Source organism: Zasmidium cellare (genome assembly GCF_010093935.1).
Source record: "Zasmidium cellare ATCC 36951 unplaced genomic scaffold M409scaffold_54, whole genome shotgun sequence".
In the NCBI taxonomy this organism is placed as follows: Eukaryota; Fungi; Ascomycota; class Dothideomycetes; order Mycosphaerellales; family Mycosphaerellaceae; genus Zasmidium; species Zasmidium cellare.
This window is the reverse complement of record NW_022986998.1, coordinates 102,059-115,718: the sequence shown is the minus strand read 5'-3', so window position 1 is coordinate 115,718 and position 13,660 is coordinate 102,059. Positions and strand designations below refer to the sequence as shown.

Here is a 13,660-nt window from a genome sequence, read left to right as displayed (position 1 = left end):
ATCAGCATACTACCGGCGTCGTATCCATGGAGCAACCTTACTTATGGCCGCTCTAACCGTCCGGGAACAAGCTACGTTCTCCTCGTACGCAGCGCGTATAATATGACATGAGATAACACGAGAGCTTGCTTCGCAGACGTCGTTTAATCCAACCTACCCTGATAAAATGTAGGTGCCAAAGGATCGATTGGCTGACTGCACGAACCTAAAGTGCCCATGTCACTACCTACGGACCGGAAACCGCGGACCGTAGGACAGCTAAGACCTCGGAGCAAGATGCTTGACTGACTTTCGATTGCAGTTCTTCATGGTATGCCCTCCGTGTGAGTCCTGTAAGCTGAGCACCGCGCCGGAGTCGAATCTGCAGAATTGCTGTTGATGTGTAACACCCACACGGCCGCTTCAAGTAGGACTTGCGACTTTCTCCCTGGCCGAAAATTAACCGTGGTGTGAAACTCCATGTCGCTGTGGTTCTTCCAAATGTACTTTCGATATGTCAATGCGAGCGGACGCTGAAGCTCTAGTGCTTCTTGAAGAGGTGGAAAGCCACGCAGTGACTGTGCCAATAGATGTAGTTCGAGATCCCAGAAGCTGTGAAGGCGCGGGAGTTGTTTGAGGAGAGGTCGTCGCAACGACGAAAGATTATCGATCAGGCTATTGCGTGCGAGATAGCAAGTGGCGCCAACAATAAATGTTGAAAGTGGCGAGAACAGCTTGCAGTGGTGAATGTCTGCCTTGACTCTGAGGGCGGCGTAGATGCCTCAGGCCGCTACAAAATGTGGGGAGCACAACGACAGCTCACATCATGCGGACATATGACCGACCTCCAGCAACATAAGAGACGGCTTCTTCCACGTCCTATTCCTCCAAACACCAACCAGAAAATGTCCAACAAGATTCAGAAGGTGCTCGCGCGCCAGCAGACAAAGTATACCATCTCGATTTCCCCTCACAAACACCAAAACTAAGCACATTCCCTCCCACAGAATCTCAGAAGGCGACTTCTACGAAGCCCACCAACAACTCCGCACCATCGCCAACCGCTACGTCAAATCCCAAGACTGGCCCGCCGCCGTCGACCTCCTCTCCAATGGCGCCTCGATGCTGCTCAAAGCCGGCCAAGGCGGCTCCGGCTCCGACCTGTGCATATACCTGATGGAGGTCTACCAAAAGGCTGAGATGAAGGCGGACGTGGGCAACAAAGCGCGGATACTGGGCTTGTTGCGAGCGTTCCCACCGAATGAGCCGAGTAAGAAGAAGTTTGTGACGGGAATTGTGGAGTATGTATTGCACATTCAGAGGCATGAGAAGGGGTAGTTGTGCTGACGAGGATATGATATAGATGGTCGAGCAAACACAGCGAATTCCCCTCCGGCGACCCCGAACTCCACCACGTAATCGGCAGCCTCTACGCGGAAGAAGGCGAGCCCTACGACGCCGAGCGCCACCTCACCCTCGGCACCAGCGACAGCGCCGCCGTCTTCGCCGACATGGAATACGCCTGGTACAGCTCCGACGAACCCTCGACCGCCTCGCACTACGCTGCGCGCGCCGTCTTCCCCTACCTCCTCATCGGCAACACGCGCGCCGCGAACAAAGCCCTCCTCCTCTTCACCTCCAAACTCTCCTCCTCTCACCCAGGTCTCGGCGTCCAATCCATCTCCTCCCCCTCCTCCGATATAAGGATCTATCCCTCCCTCCCCCTGCTCAACTTCCTCGGGCTGCTCCTCCTCGCCATCCAGCGCGGAAGCGCAGACCTCTTCAAGCAGCTCAAGACACATTACGCCGCGCATCTGAAAGAAGTGCCACATTGGGAGGAACCTCTCCTCCAGATCGGAGAGATGTACTTCGGCATCAAGATCCCTTCGCAGAGTAACCCGATGTTCGACATGATGAGCAGCATGCTCATGGGCGGCAACAACCCTTTCGCGCAGAAGAAGAAAGAGTCGAATCGTGTGCAGGCCGCGCCAGCAGGGAATAGCTCGTCGTCAGGGGGACCAGGGACGCCCGCGCCTGCGCCGGCGGTGGATTGATTAGATCTTTTTGAGTGGTAAAGCGACAGGAATGGCACAAATTTGTGATATGACTAGCATGGTGTATACGTGGATACGAGCCTTGTGGATACCCTGTGATTTGAACATCGACCCTCCCTTCTTCTTCAAGCTCTCTTTCAAACGTGCCAAAACGACAGATTGCAATTTTAAACTGAACTGTAAAGAAAGACAGTGCTAGAAAAGTGATAAGAGAGCAAAGTGATCTGATTCATATTTGTCCAGCGCCACACGCAAAAATGCTATGCCAATCGATGATGCCCCTTCTTCTTTCTGTGTCACTTCAACTCCACTCCACATCCATGCTTGCTTTACCCCGGCCTTGCTCGACCCACACCATACATATATGTACACTCACACACAACAACAACCCAGAACAAGAAAACAAACCCCCCACATCCACCACCTCACCCCAACCCCCAACCTCACAGCAGCATCCCCATCCCTCATCATCACCTCGCAAAAACCTTCACAACCCCATCACCCCCAGCACTAACGACCAACCTCCCATCCTGACTCCAGCAAACATCGCAAACACCCTCGCCGCGCATGGGCCGGTGCGAGGTGATATCCTGCGTGCAGATGCGCTTCTCGAGCGACCAGAAGCGGATGCTGGCGTCGTGGCCGGCGGAGACGGCTTCGCGGCCGTCTTTGGAGAGGGAGAGGGCGGAGATGGCCGAGGGGTGCGCGAGCATGGTGTAGGTGCACTGGCCTGGTGGGGTATGTCAGTATATTGCGGGGTTGAGGAACGGGGAGGGGGGAATGCTTACCGCTGTTGGCGTCGAAGAACCGGACGAAGCGGTCTTCGTGGCCAGTTATCACCACGCCTTCGACACCTTCTCGGCTGCCGGTTGCGCCGCCGCCGACGTCTTCGGGTTCCATCGCTCTTGAGGGGTCTCCGCCTTGTGCGGCCTCCAGTCCGTGGCTCGCGGCGACAACTGTGTTAATGCTCGTGTTCATCGTACCATCATAAGTCTCGTTGCTCGCCATGCCGATGATCTCTTCTCCGGTTCTGGTGTCGAATACTAGCGTGGAGGAATCGGCGTACGCGACCACGAAAGTGTCTCCAGAAGGTGATAGCGGACAAATGCTCGTTGGACTTGACTTGCCGTCGCCAGATCGCTCGATTGAGTGGATTAGCGTGTAGCTGAAGGGTGTCGTGCTCGCCACGCTAGGCTGTGGACTTGAGGGAAAGTTGCTGCCGCTGGTAACGCTGTGCCGTCTGCTACCACCGACACCACGCCTGCTGCCAGTGGAGGGCGATGATGTTTGAGGAGGCGCACTCACAGCCCAGACCTTGACCGTCCCATCTGCAGATCCAGAAACGAGCAGTAGTCGGTCAGGACCGCCAAAGTTGCTGCTTTGAGGACCAAACACAACGCCGACTGAAGCAGGTAGCACACAGACAGTCCAGACCGCGTCGGTATGTCCCTCCAGAGTGGCCTTTGGATCCACTCGACCTCTTTCCCAAATACGAATTGTTGCGTCCTGACCACCAGAAAAGATCCAGCCGTCACCGTTAGCCCTCCCGCCTGTGCTGAATCCAGTGCTTGGAGGGGGTGCCGCCAGAGAAGTCACGACTCCATCATGGCCTCGGTGCGTGAAGTATGCTGTAATGTCAAGATCTGAGGAGTTACTGTTTCCAGGATTGTAGTTTTGATATGTCGCCGGCACAATCCAGCGTTTGATCGTCCCGTCATCGCCAGCCGTACAAACCTCAGGCTCGCTGGGACTGCCACCTCCGCTGAAAATGACACTTCGCACCACATCCAGGTGTCCACGCAGAGCAAACTTGACTTTGAACTGCGAAGGATCATCACTAAGCGTCGTGCTCGTGCCATCATGGGTTTCATTTTTGCCTTGCGAGCTCCGCCGCCTCGACATTGCTTGTGATCCAGAGCTTTTCCGTCGGTGTGATTGAGGCCCGCCTCTTGGGGGTGACTTGGCTGGAAGTTGTGAGCTATTGGCAGCTGCAGGAAACAAATCGGTATCAGGCCTTCGCGTAGGTGGTACCTCTGGTAGAGGAGTAGCGGGCAACGGAGTGTCAGGTTGTGGTTGTGGAGGTACCTCCTCGTCGAAAGTCCAACCATCCGTGTCAGCTTGTTGTCGAGCTTGTCGTTGTTGCGTTTCCGATTCATTCACTGGCCTTCCTCGGTTGTCGAAAGTGTGCGTCACACTCTCTACCTGGTCGTCGTAAGGTGCTGGGATGTGCTGAGTTGGAGGCGCAACCATTTCGGTAGGCGGCTGATTAGAGTTGGCATAATCGACATAACGTACTCCACGCTGACCATCATCGTATTGCACAGACGTCTGTGGAAGACTATTCGGCACAGGTGGGGGTTGATGATTGGGCATAGCTTGTTGTTGCGGTAGGACTTGACCATGCTGGCGAGCATTTCTCTGAGGCTGTCGAGGATACATCTCTTCCATGGGCAAAGGAGGCTCAGGTAATCCGGTTATATGGCCATTCGGTAGTATCTGCGGCGGGGGTGGGTGTTGCGGCGGTGTAAGCAAGTACTGTATCTCCTTCATGCAGCTCTTCAAGTATTTCGTCGTGTTGTCCAAGTACTGTTCCCGCTCCTTTTCGCTGGTGTCCTGAAGCTCGGCCGTGTCCAGGAAAGAATTGTGCGGGAGGTACGAAGCTACGCCGCAAGTTAGCGCTCTGCCCTTTTCCAGCAAAGTCTCCCCCATGTACGTACGCTTCACATGAGCATCATTCTCCTTCTCCTCACTCAACTTCTGCAACCTGCTCTTCCCATCGCCCGTCTCAGCCTCCGGCTCCTTCGCTTCAGACGTAGCAGCAGTTCCATTAGGGCCCTGTTTCCTCGCCTGCCGCAAAGCATTCTCCAGCATCCGCACCTGCCTCTCCAACTGCTCATTAATCCTCTTCGCATGTCGACACTCCCCCTCCTGCTTCGCAATCTTAGCCTTCATCTCCGCCCGCTCGATATCCCAAGCATTGCGCGCTCGCTCGTGGTTGTGCCATTCGATCTGCAGGAACCGCATTACACCTGTAGAAATCCCCAATTAGCTTTTCCTTTCCCCTTCCCACATCACAGCATCTCCAATGCATGTTGATGTGTATATTCATCACGCACCTTGCAGCGTATATTCGGTGCCCTGCGGCCCATGATGCTCCCCGGGGCCCGGCCCTGGACCACCATTCCCAAGCCCACCCTGCTGCTGGAAAGCCATGGCGGCGAGGCAACCAGCAAGCTACTCAGATATTCACTCGAGTCGACCGTCGGAGTTCCCGCATCGAGAGAATGGCGGCACAAGGTGTCCGTGTTGTTCGATTCCAGGGAGAGGGTCTCGAAGACGGAAAGCTGAAAGTTGGCCCTTGGAGTGGTGGAGCTTCCCAAGAGCGCCCAACGCCGGGGAGGGGACCAAGAGGCGGGCGAAGAGGGCGTTGTACAGGAAGTTGGCGGAGAGCGATGGTAAAGAAGTGAATGGGGAAGAGTCGTCGTCGTCGCGTGCGTCTGCTCGCGACTTGGGAGACGTTCACTTTCTTGGGTAGCCGCTGAGCTAGCGCCCGGAAGCTTGGCTTGGGACTTGCCGTGGGAGACATCACGTGGTCGAAACTCTAAACCTCAGCTTCGTCTCGAAGAGCTCTGAGATCGATACACATCATTCGCAAGACATGAACAATTGGATACTGAAGACACGACGACTCACAAAACTGTTTGATCCACGACAGTCATTTCAAAAGCTCTTGCACAGCCAAATTTAAATGGTAAGGCAGCCTCGAAAATCACGTCTTCTCAACTCTCTCGAAGCCACTTTGCCTTTGCGAGAATAGACACAATGGAGGCCTCAAGTCGAGATCTTAGGCGAGATTTGTGATGAAGAATACCGTTTCAGTTGAAAAGCAGACCAGAAGCGCCTGCCTCATCATCCTTCAACCAAGCTGTTGGATTGACACAAGCAGACCCGTCTGTCCACGCCGCTTTGCATCCCTCTGAGCCCTCGTCGTCGCCATCGTCGCTCAAAAGCCTACGCCATTCCTGCCTAACCCCTGTAACTCCACAAGAAGTTCAACTCACCCCCAAGTCGTTCTCAGTACCAGCCTCAACTCCCGTGGCGAAACTGCTCTTGACAGTCGAGGTCAACACCTAAAACACGGCCCTCCACACCGACAGGTCCCCTACCGAAGTCGCCGGCTTTCCTGAACGTCGTCCAGCTTTGTCAAGTGGCGATACAAGGTGCAAATGAGAAAACACCTGCTCAGTGCGTACCATTATTCATCATCCATACTCTTCAAAACTCAGTCTCGTGATATCGACGCCCATGCTTCAGGACAATGTTTCATGAGCTCAGGTACGACCAGGACATCACGCTGGCTCTCCCGAGGTCGTTTCATAGCTTGCCCTGTTTCAAGGAACCAATGGGCCGACAATAGCAATGGTGGGTAAGGGGTCGGGGTCGGAGTCGAGGTCAAGCACTTCGACCTTGCCGTAGAACGAGATGTACAGCCAGAAAAAGTGAGCGTTTCCGATGTAATCTGCGAGCCGAGTTGTCGGTATGGTGAGGACTGCGCCCAAGTCCGAAAGCTCTTACGGAGGTGAGCGATATAAGACTCTGTGACAAGACATGGAGTTGTGGTCATAAGGCTGGCGTATTGTCAGCACTGTAACCGGTATTTGTCGAAAGTGCTGGACAGGACGCCTGTCAATGGACGTGATTCGCAGCAATTGTAGAATGCTATTATGCACGCGGTCTCCTTGCTCTCGACCCATGAGCAAGAGAGCCTCCATGGGAACGTATTTTCGAGGCGCACAAACAGAACAGCATGAGGTTGGCCTGCCGACAAGCTCAATGTCGGATGTGAGCTCTGAGTCTTATGCCCACATGTGTTCGTAAGACCGATGCGAAGAGCTTGCGAAAAGTCGCATTTTCAGCGAAATGACCGGAATGTAAACTTCACACCTCGAACAGTTGGACAAAGCAATCATCAGTAGCTTCAGTCACGCGCATTCAAATCGAACTTACCTTTCGAACTTACCAGTAAGTGGTCTCCTCCAGCCGCTCTCGAGCGGGGAGTGGCCTCAAGAAGTCCGTGCTGTAGCAAGAGCCCAGTTCCAAAGTCCAGGAACAAGCAGAGAAGGTTGAGCTCCTCACATGGCCGCCTCAAAGTCTGATGTTTGGATCACTGTTGTGTTGCTGCTTGCGACCTTCACGTTTGTGCGCTTTGCCATGGTGTTGAGACCAATGGACGATGTGGCGCCATCTGCTCGTGCTCAACGCAAGAGGTTGATGACCCTCAGAGCGGAATGCCTGCTCTCATCATGAGGCATTTTAGGGACACCGATGCACAGTCGAGAGAGCACCCCGAGTCGACATAACTTGCTTGCAGCACGGGGAGAAGCTCGGATTGTGCAAGCTTTCAAAGGCCCTGCGTTAACGCGCGAGTCAATAGCAACGATATCCTCGTCACGCTGCACATACAACCACAATTATCCCTGGTGCCTGACAGGATAGAGTTTGCGCAAATCTCTGATCTGAAGCGCACGAAGCAAGTTGCACTGAACGTGATGGCGCAATGAGGCGTTGGCCACTCGATCACTCGAGCTGGCGGCCCAGTTCACCCGTTGATCTTGCAACTGTGGTGGGCATGTGATGTGTGTAAGTGTTGTCGTTGCACGGACGGATATGATGGAGCCAGAATCTGCTCGAAAAGCCCTCCAATGTTGGAACTTCATCGGGTGAAGTGCAACGGTCAAATTGTTCGAAGAGCAACCCACTCTGGCGTCGACCATGGTCGTACCTTCCAATGCCTTTTCCAGAACTCACGTTTCAGCGAAGTCTGAAGATGGTGCGGGTGCCTGAGGGTGGCCAGAGTTCGAAGGAACGGCTATGTCGACCTAGGCCCTTTCTCCGTCTTGCAGCGGCCAACTTCTTACTGGGAAGAAATACGATGAAAGCAAGGTCGTCCTGAAAGCTAAGTGGAAAGCCATGGAAGAATGCGTCCGGGCCCGATTCAAGGGTAGCCTGGTCCAGCTGCAGTTTTTCACGTTCTCGTCAACTTGAAACACATTTGCTTGGAGTAGAACGCCTGCCCATCGGATCGGATCGCGGGCTTCAAGCCGTAGACGGTGGGTCGGGTCGAGAGGGTGCACTGGGATAGTGTGATTATGTTGCCAGCCGCAGGCTTTGCTTCGCCACGTCTTGCCATGTTCCAGTTGGGCAGCGATTCAGGTTGCACGCCGGCGACGCCTGGCTGCGCTTGTCGTGGAAGTGGTGAGAAGAAGAGTCAGGAGGGCCACAAGTCGGCGTGTGGTAATCATACCAGAGACAAGAGATGTTTTTAGCTGAAGATGGACTGTCCAGGCCGTGCGCCTCGAACGTCGTGTTTCACGTATTCTCCGATGGGGGCACGAAACAGACGTCGCAAGTGTTTCGAAGCGGGCATCTATATAATGTGGCGAAGACAATTGCTTGTTTGGGATCAATATGCGTCGATCGTACAGTCCCGAGACGCAGGGCAGAGTCGTCATGTTAGTGTACCCAGATCATCTCATCAGATCGCTCCAGCACTGCCGTCCTATACTATGGCGATCTTGAGTAGTGATTGATCTTCTGGAGGCTGGCGGTAGACGCGGTGTCAAAGAAGGAGTCTACCAGTCTGACTCGTGGGAAGTGGGACCCGAATTTGCGAAAGAAGGCCGGTCTATGACTGCTGGAGAGATTGTTAGCTAGCGGTATTCTGCTGAACGAAGGAAATGCCAGTCCGATGCTTCTCGCCCGATGGGACACATGCAATTGCCAGAGACAGGACGGGCCATGACTTGTGGGGCTTTTCACGGACGTCACCCAGCAGCAAGCCACATTCTGCACGGTACGGCTTCCATCCACGGGTGAGGCGTAGTTCAGGTAGATGCACGGTATAGCGTGACGACTTCCGGCCCAGCTCAGCAAGGTGAGTTGGAGAGTTGGCCGGTGGTGCTGAGGATAGGTGATGGAGAGCGAAGTTCTAGAGGCTGCAGGTGTGAAACGCTCGCCTCAGCGTGCCGCCGGTACCTTGCATGTTGCCTGTATGATCGACAGGCGTAAGAGAAGTCAGCCACGAGCAGGCGCCGCGCTGGGTCGGGAGTGGAGCGGTTCTGTAGGACAGGCAGGCTGGCCAACTGCAGCAGCGAGCGGAAGAGAGGGCAGAAGAGTGGGTGTGCAATTAAAGCATGCCGCCAGGTGTTGGCCCGGACAGCAGTGCCAACGGCGATGCGGTGGTACGGGCCTTGCAGTTGTCAACGCCACGCGATGTGTGCGAGGGCGCGGGGGCCGGAGCGACTCGTGGGCAGCGTCGAAGAGAGGCAGAGAGGGCGGATCGGCTGCAGGTCTCGACTTGCAAGCTGTGTGACGAATGTTCAAGTCCAACATCCCCGTCGTCCGCAGAGACAGAGAGCCCTTGGCGCCGGAACGGACCCGGATCCACGCGCACTGGCCCGTGGTCGCCGCCGCCGTGATGAGGGCGTGACAAAGTGCGGAGGCTGGCCAGAAGTCATTGCTCGAGCAAATGCCATAGCAGCAAGCAGGTGGTGTTGTCGTATATGCGTAGTTGGCCAGCAGACGCCGGGCAAGCACCGCCCACCACGCAGCAAAGCAGGATTCGGCGCATCTCATCCGCAGCAGAGCCAACATCACGACAACGACCAGCAGGCGGGCGGGCGGCTAGGGGGGTTGACTCGCGCGCAAAAGACTTGACAAAGCGGCAGCCAACCAACCTGGTCCAAGCCCCGAAGCCGAGCGCAGGAGCAAGCAGGGCCGTCTTGAAACGGGGCTAAAATTCGAAACTGGCGTCGCACCTCGCTGCTCTGCTCCCACATCTCCTCCACCCACCGCGCCCTCTGAAGCTTACCTCTCACCACGACCACCATCTTTGTCTCAATACCGCGACAGCCTCAGCTTCACTTCACTTCCCCCCCATATCTTTGCCACCAGAGGCCGGCCCTCGCCCCATCCCCTCCCCCCGTCTGTCCACGCAGCAACGCTCGCGTCCTCCGTTCGTTTCCACCGCGTAGCACCGCCCGAAAACCGCCGCGCACGACCTGGCTGTCGTTGCACGCTGCTTCAAACCACCATCCAGCTACGCGCGAGAGCCATTGCAACCTGCGTTTGAGATAGAGACGCGCGACTTCGTCTCCAGCCCTCGCGCACATCTGCCTCCACTTTGCGACGCCGGCCGCGCACCGCTGGTCTCGCTGTTATGTATCCCAACCACCACCACTCGGCCATGCCGCCGCCCACCACCCAGCAACGTTCCGTCGCCCCAGAGACCTTCCTCCTCGACCAGGACGCCCAGCAGAGCCTGCCCCAGGACTCTGTCGTTGCCCTCCAGCAGGTCGACAACCGTATGTTTGGCTGACCGCTCCACGTCAACAAGCCGCGCGGCATTGGCTAACCTTAACCCAGTGAAATACTTCCTCATCTCGGCCCCGGTCGACTGGAGCCAGGACCAGTATATCCGACGTTTTCTGCTCCCGACCGGCGAATATGTCTCCTGCGTCTTATGGTACGTCTGCAGCATGCACCAACCCGCGCGGCTTTGCGCTGACTGCAAGCAGGAACAATCTCTTCCACATCTCCGGTACCGATATCGTGCGATGTCTGTCCTTTCGCTTCCAGGCATTTGGCAGGCCTGTGAAGAATACGAAAAAGTTCGAAGAAGGCATCTTTTCTGACCTGCGCAATCTCAAATCTGGCACCGATGCCTCGCTCGAAGAGCCTAAGAGCCCATTCCTCGACTTCCTCTACAAAAATAACTGCATCCGCACGCAGAAGAAGCAAAAAGTGTTCTACTGGTACAGCGTGCCACATGATCGCCTTTTCTTGGACGCGCTGGAGCGGGACCTGAAGCGCGAGAAGATGGGCCAGGAAGCAACGACTGTGGCCGTCAGCGAGCCGGCGCTTTCCTTCGAATTCGACTCCTCGCAGTCCCTCTTCGAGCAGCTCACCAAGGCCCAGCAGAACAACCAGTCGACGTTCAATGCCCCACCGCAGTCAATGCCTCCTTCGCATTCGACCTCGCCCGTTCTTCGAGCAGCCGATTCCATGCCCCCGCCTTCCATGATTCCTCAACAGCACATGCCGCCAACTTCGATGCCTCAGCAAATGTCTCAACCCAGTATGCAACCAGACATGCACGCTGAATCATTGACGCATGTGCCAACGTACTCCCAGATGGCGATGCCGCCTATGCCGTCTCAGATTCAGAAGACGCGTGAGCAATCGATAGGCCCAGTCTTCGATCGCAACGGTGTCCCCATTTCGCAAGTTGCAAACAGGCACAGTTCGATGCCAGCATACATGGAGTATTCACCCGCACCGTCTTTTGTTTCATCGCATCTGGGTGAGGACTACAGCCAGCGTGGTTTATCTTTCGAGCCACTTACTCCACCGCAACATTCAGTCGGCATGCCATCTGAGCCCACCTACATCGCCAACGAGGACACCGGTCTCTACGCAGCAATACCTGATGTCGGCCTTCAGCAACCGTTCAACCCACTCATGTCTGTTCCACCAAACATGCCTGGCGCTCACTACCCATCGTCAATGTCGCGCAGCTACCAACCGCAGCAGGTCTACTCTGTCCTGGAAGGCTCCCCTACTTACAAGCAACGGCGACGACGGTCCTCACTCACCAACACTGCCGCTGTTACCACTGGTGTTACATCTGCTGGTGGCGTCACTGCGCATGCTCACGCTGTGCACCGACCAAGTGATCTTCGCCGATCAATGTCTACGTCTGTCGCGCCACAAGCTATCCCAGAAGGCCATGAGGTGTCGTACAATGACTCGCCGGCAAGCATGCACACGAATCAGCACCCCGGGCCCATGATGGGCGACCACAAGGAGTTGATGGATCTTTCACGTCATAGCACACCGTCGCATGCCGTCGAAGGGGCTATGGACGAGCGGGCGCATCGTCAGCCAATGCACATGGGCAATGTTCACAGCGAGGACTTTGCGCACGGACACTACAACTCTAGCCCAAGTCAAGACTATCGCCATCCTTCTCTCCAACACCATGCGGTGCAGCGCACTGCCAACGGTGTCTTCCGCAGAGCCCGCAGCGCGACCGTCAGCGAGCTTGGACCATACCCACAGAAGAGCCACTCATGTCCGATCCCCATGTGTGGTCGACTCTTCAAGCGATTAGAGCACCTCAAACGTCATGTTCGTACGCACACGCAGGAGCGACCATACCTCTGCACCCTCTGCAACAAAGCCTTTTCCAGATCTGACAACCTAGCACAGCATCGCCGCACGCACGAGACTAGCGCTGATGGCTCAGCACCGTCCGAAGAAGAAATGGAAGAGGAACGTGACGCAATGGCTGAGGCGGAAGATGGCCCAGAATTGGACGACGCGTCCTACCAAGCCGCCATTGCAATGACGACCGGCCAGGACCTCCCAGGCGTCATGCCCACGCACATCGATATGCGCAGCTTGAACCACGCCGAGATGGGACCTCCACATCAGATGGTGACGACTGGCGACTACCAGTAAACTCAGCAGCAGAGCTACGACCAAAAGTTGACACGGCTTTGTCCCTTATTTTCGCTTCTACGCACAGCATACAATACCACCAGTTTCACACCGCACCGACTTTTATTCAAAGCTTTTACTTCCTCGTTTCGACAGCTCTGAAACTGCACGGGCAGCATGACCACCACGACCGAGGCAAAGCACAACGCGCCGCAGTGGAGCGCTCGTCATGACATGTATGATGACAAACAAGGCATTTTCTCCTTTCAATGGTCGTTCAATGGAGGGATTACGGACGGAGTGGGGTTTGGCAGGTCTGGCAAGCAGCATTGCAGAATTTTCGTCACAGCGCCGGCGAAGGTTAGGAGTTGTTTCTTCTTCACAGACGCGAATTAACCAGGACTGGATGGATTTTGACAGACGGCACAGGCAACTAGAATACGGCTTCTTGCTTGTAGGATTTTGGTTGCGTGGATGAGTGGGTGGGTGGATGGTCCTCTGGCTGTTGACAGCATTGGTCACCATCTTCTTTCGTCATCCTCCGCGCGACTTTTGTTCATCACGGGCATTTTGTTTACGTAGGCGTTGCTTATTGTCCGTCGTCAGAAGAATCCATCAATAAACGAGCATCTCGCTTGATTTTCTCGCCTGCACTGCCACAATGCCACACGTTCCTGATGAGAGGAAAGAACGATCGAGCTAAATTTAAGGTTCAGAACTCCTGCCTTCTTGGGCGTAGCGTGAAACACGTCTGCTTCGACTGCAGGCCGTGCCTTGCCTTGCCTTGCCTTGCCTTGCCTTGCTCTACGAAGGTTCGTCGTCAGCTTGGTTGTGTACGCAGCTTGCATGTGCTTCGTGTCCTGGTTGCTATATTTGATTGCTATATTTGCTTGCTTCCTTGCGGGAAAGGCTACAGCATTTTTGGTTTGTCAATTGAGAACCTGGTAGTGTGTGAGTGCGTGTCGACAGCTGTGCGGAAAAATCGGTCTTGTGGGCTTAGCCTGGACAGAGGGGTGGGTGCATGTGAATATCTCATCCCAATCGGGTGGCACCGGCGGATTAGACTACTGGAGAAGGAGAATGAGAAGTCGTAGATGCTAGGCTGAGCTCGAGGCGATGGAGACGCC

General features: G+C 55.4%; 3 protein-coding genes across 3 annotated transcripts; 2 read left to right on the top strand and 1 right to left on the bottom strand.

The window, feature by feature from the left end:
* Window positions 1-884: 884 nt before the first annotated feature.
* M409DRAFT_70751 (uncharacterized protein) lies at window positions 885-2,033 on the top strand (the record flags this gene model as incomplete). Its single annotated transcript, XM_033818880.1, has 3 exons — window positions 885-928; window positions 987-1,280; window positions 1,343-2,033. 3 exons carry the CDS (start codon window positions 885-887, stop codon window positions 2,031-2,033), a joined length of 1,029 nt encoding a protein of 342 aa, XP_033660749.1.
* A 470-nt stretch (window positions 2,034-2,503) lies between these two features.
* M409DRAFT_60453 (uncharacterized protein) lies at window positions 2,504-5,246 on the bottom strand (the record flags this gene model as incomplete). The annotated part of the gene is made up of 4 exons (XM_033814489.1): window positions 2,504-2,763; window positions 2,822-4,693; window positions 4,751-5,062; window positions 5,150-5,246. The coding sequence occupies 4 exons, from the start codon at window positions 5,244-5,246 to the stop codon at window positions 2,504-2,506; spliced, it is 2,541 nt and encodes an 846-aa protein (XP_033660748.1).
* A 5,032-nt stretch (window positions 5,247-10,278) lies between these two features.
* Window positions 10,279-12,554, top strand: M409DRAFT_29668 (uncharacterized protein; the record flags this gene model as incomplete). The annotated part of the gene is made up of 3 exons (XM_033809575.1): window positions 10,279-10,396; window positions 10,458-10,557; window positions 10,610-12,554. 3 exons carry the CDS (start codon window positions 10,279-10,281, stop codon window positions 12,552-12,554), a joined length of 2,163 nt encoding a protein of 720 aa, XP_033660747.1.
* Between the last annotated feature and the right edge of the window lie 1,106 nt (window positions 12,555-13,660).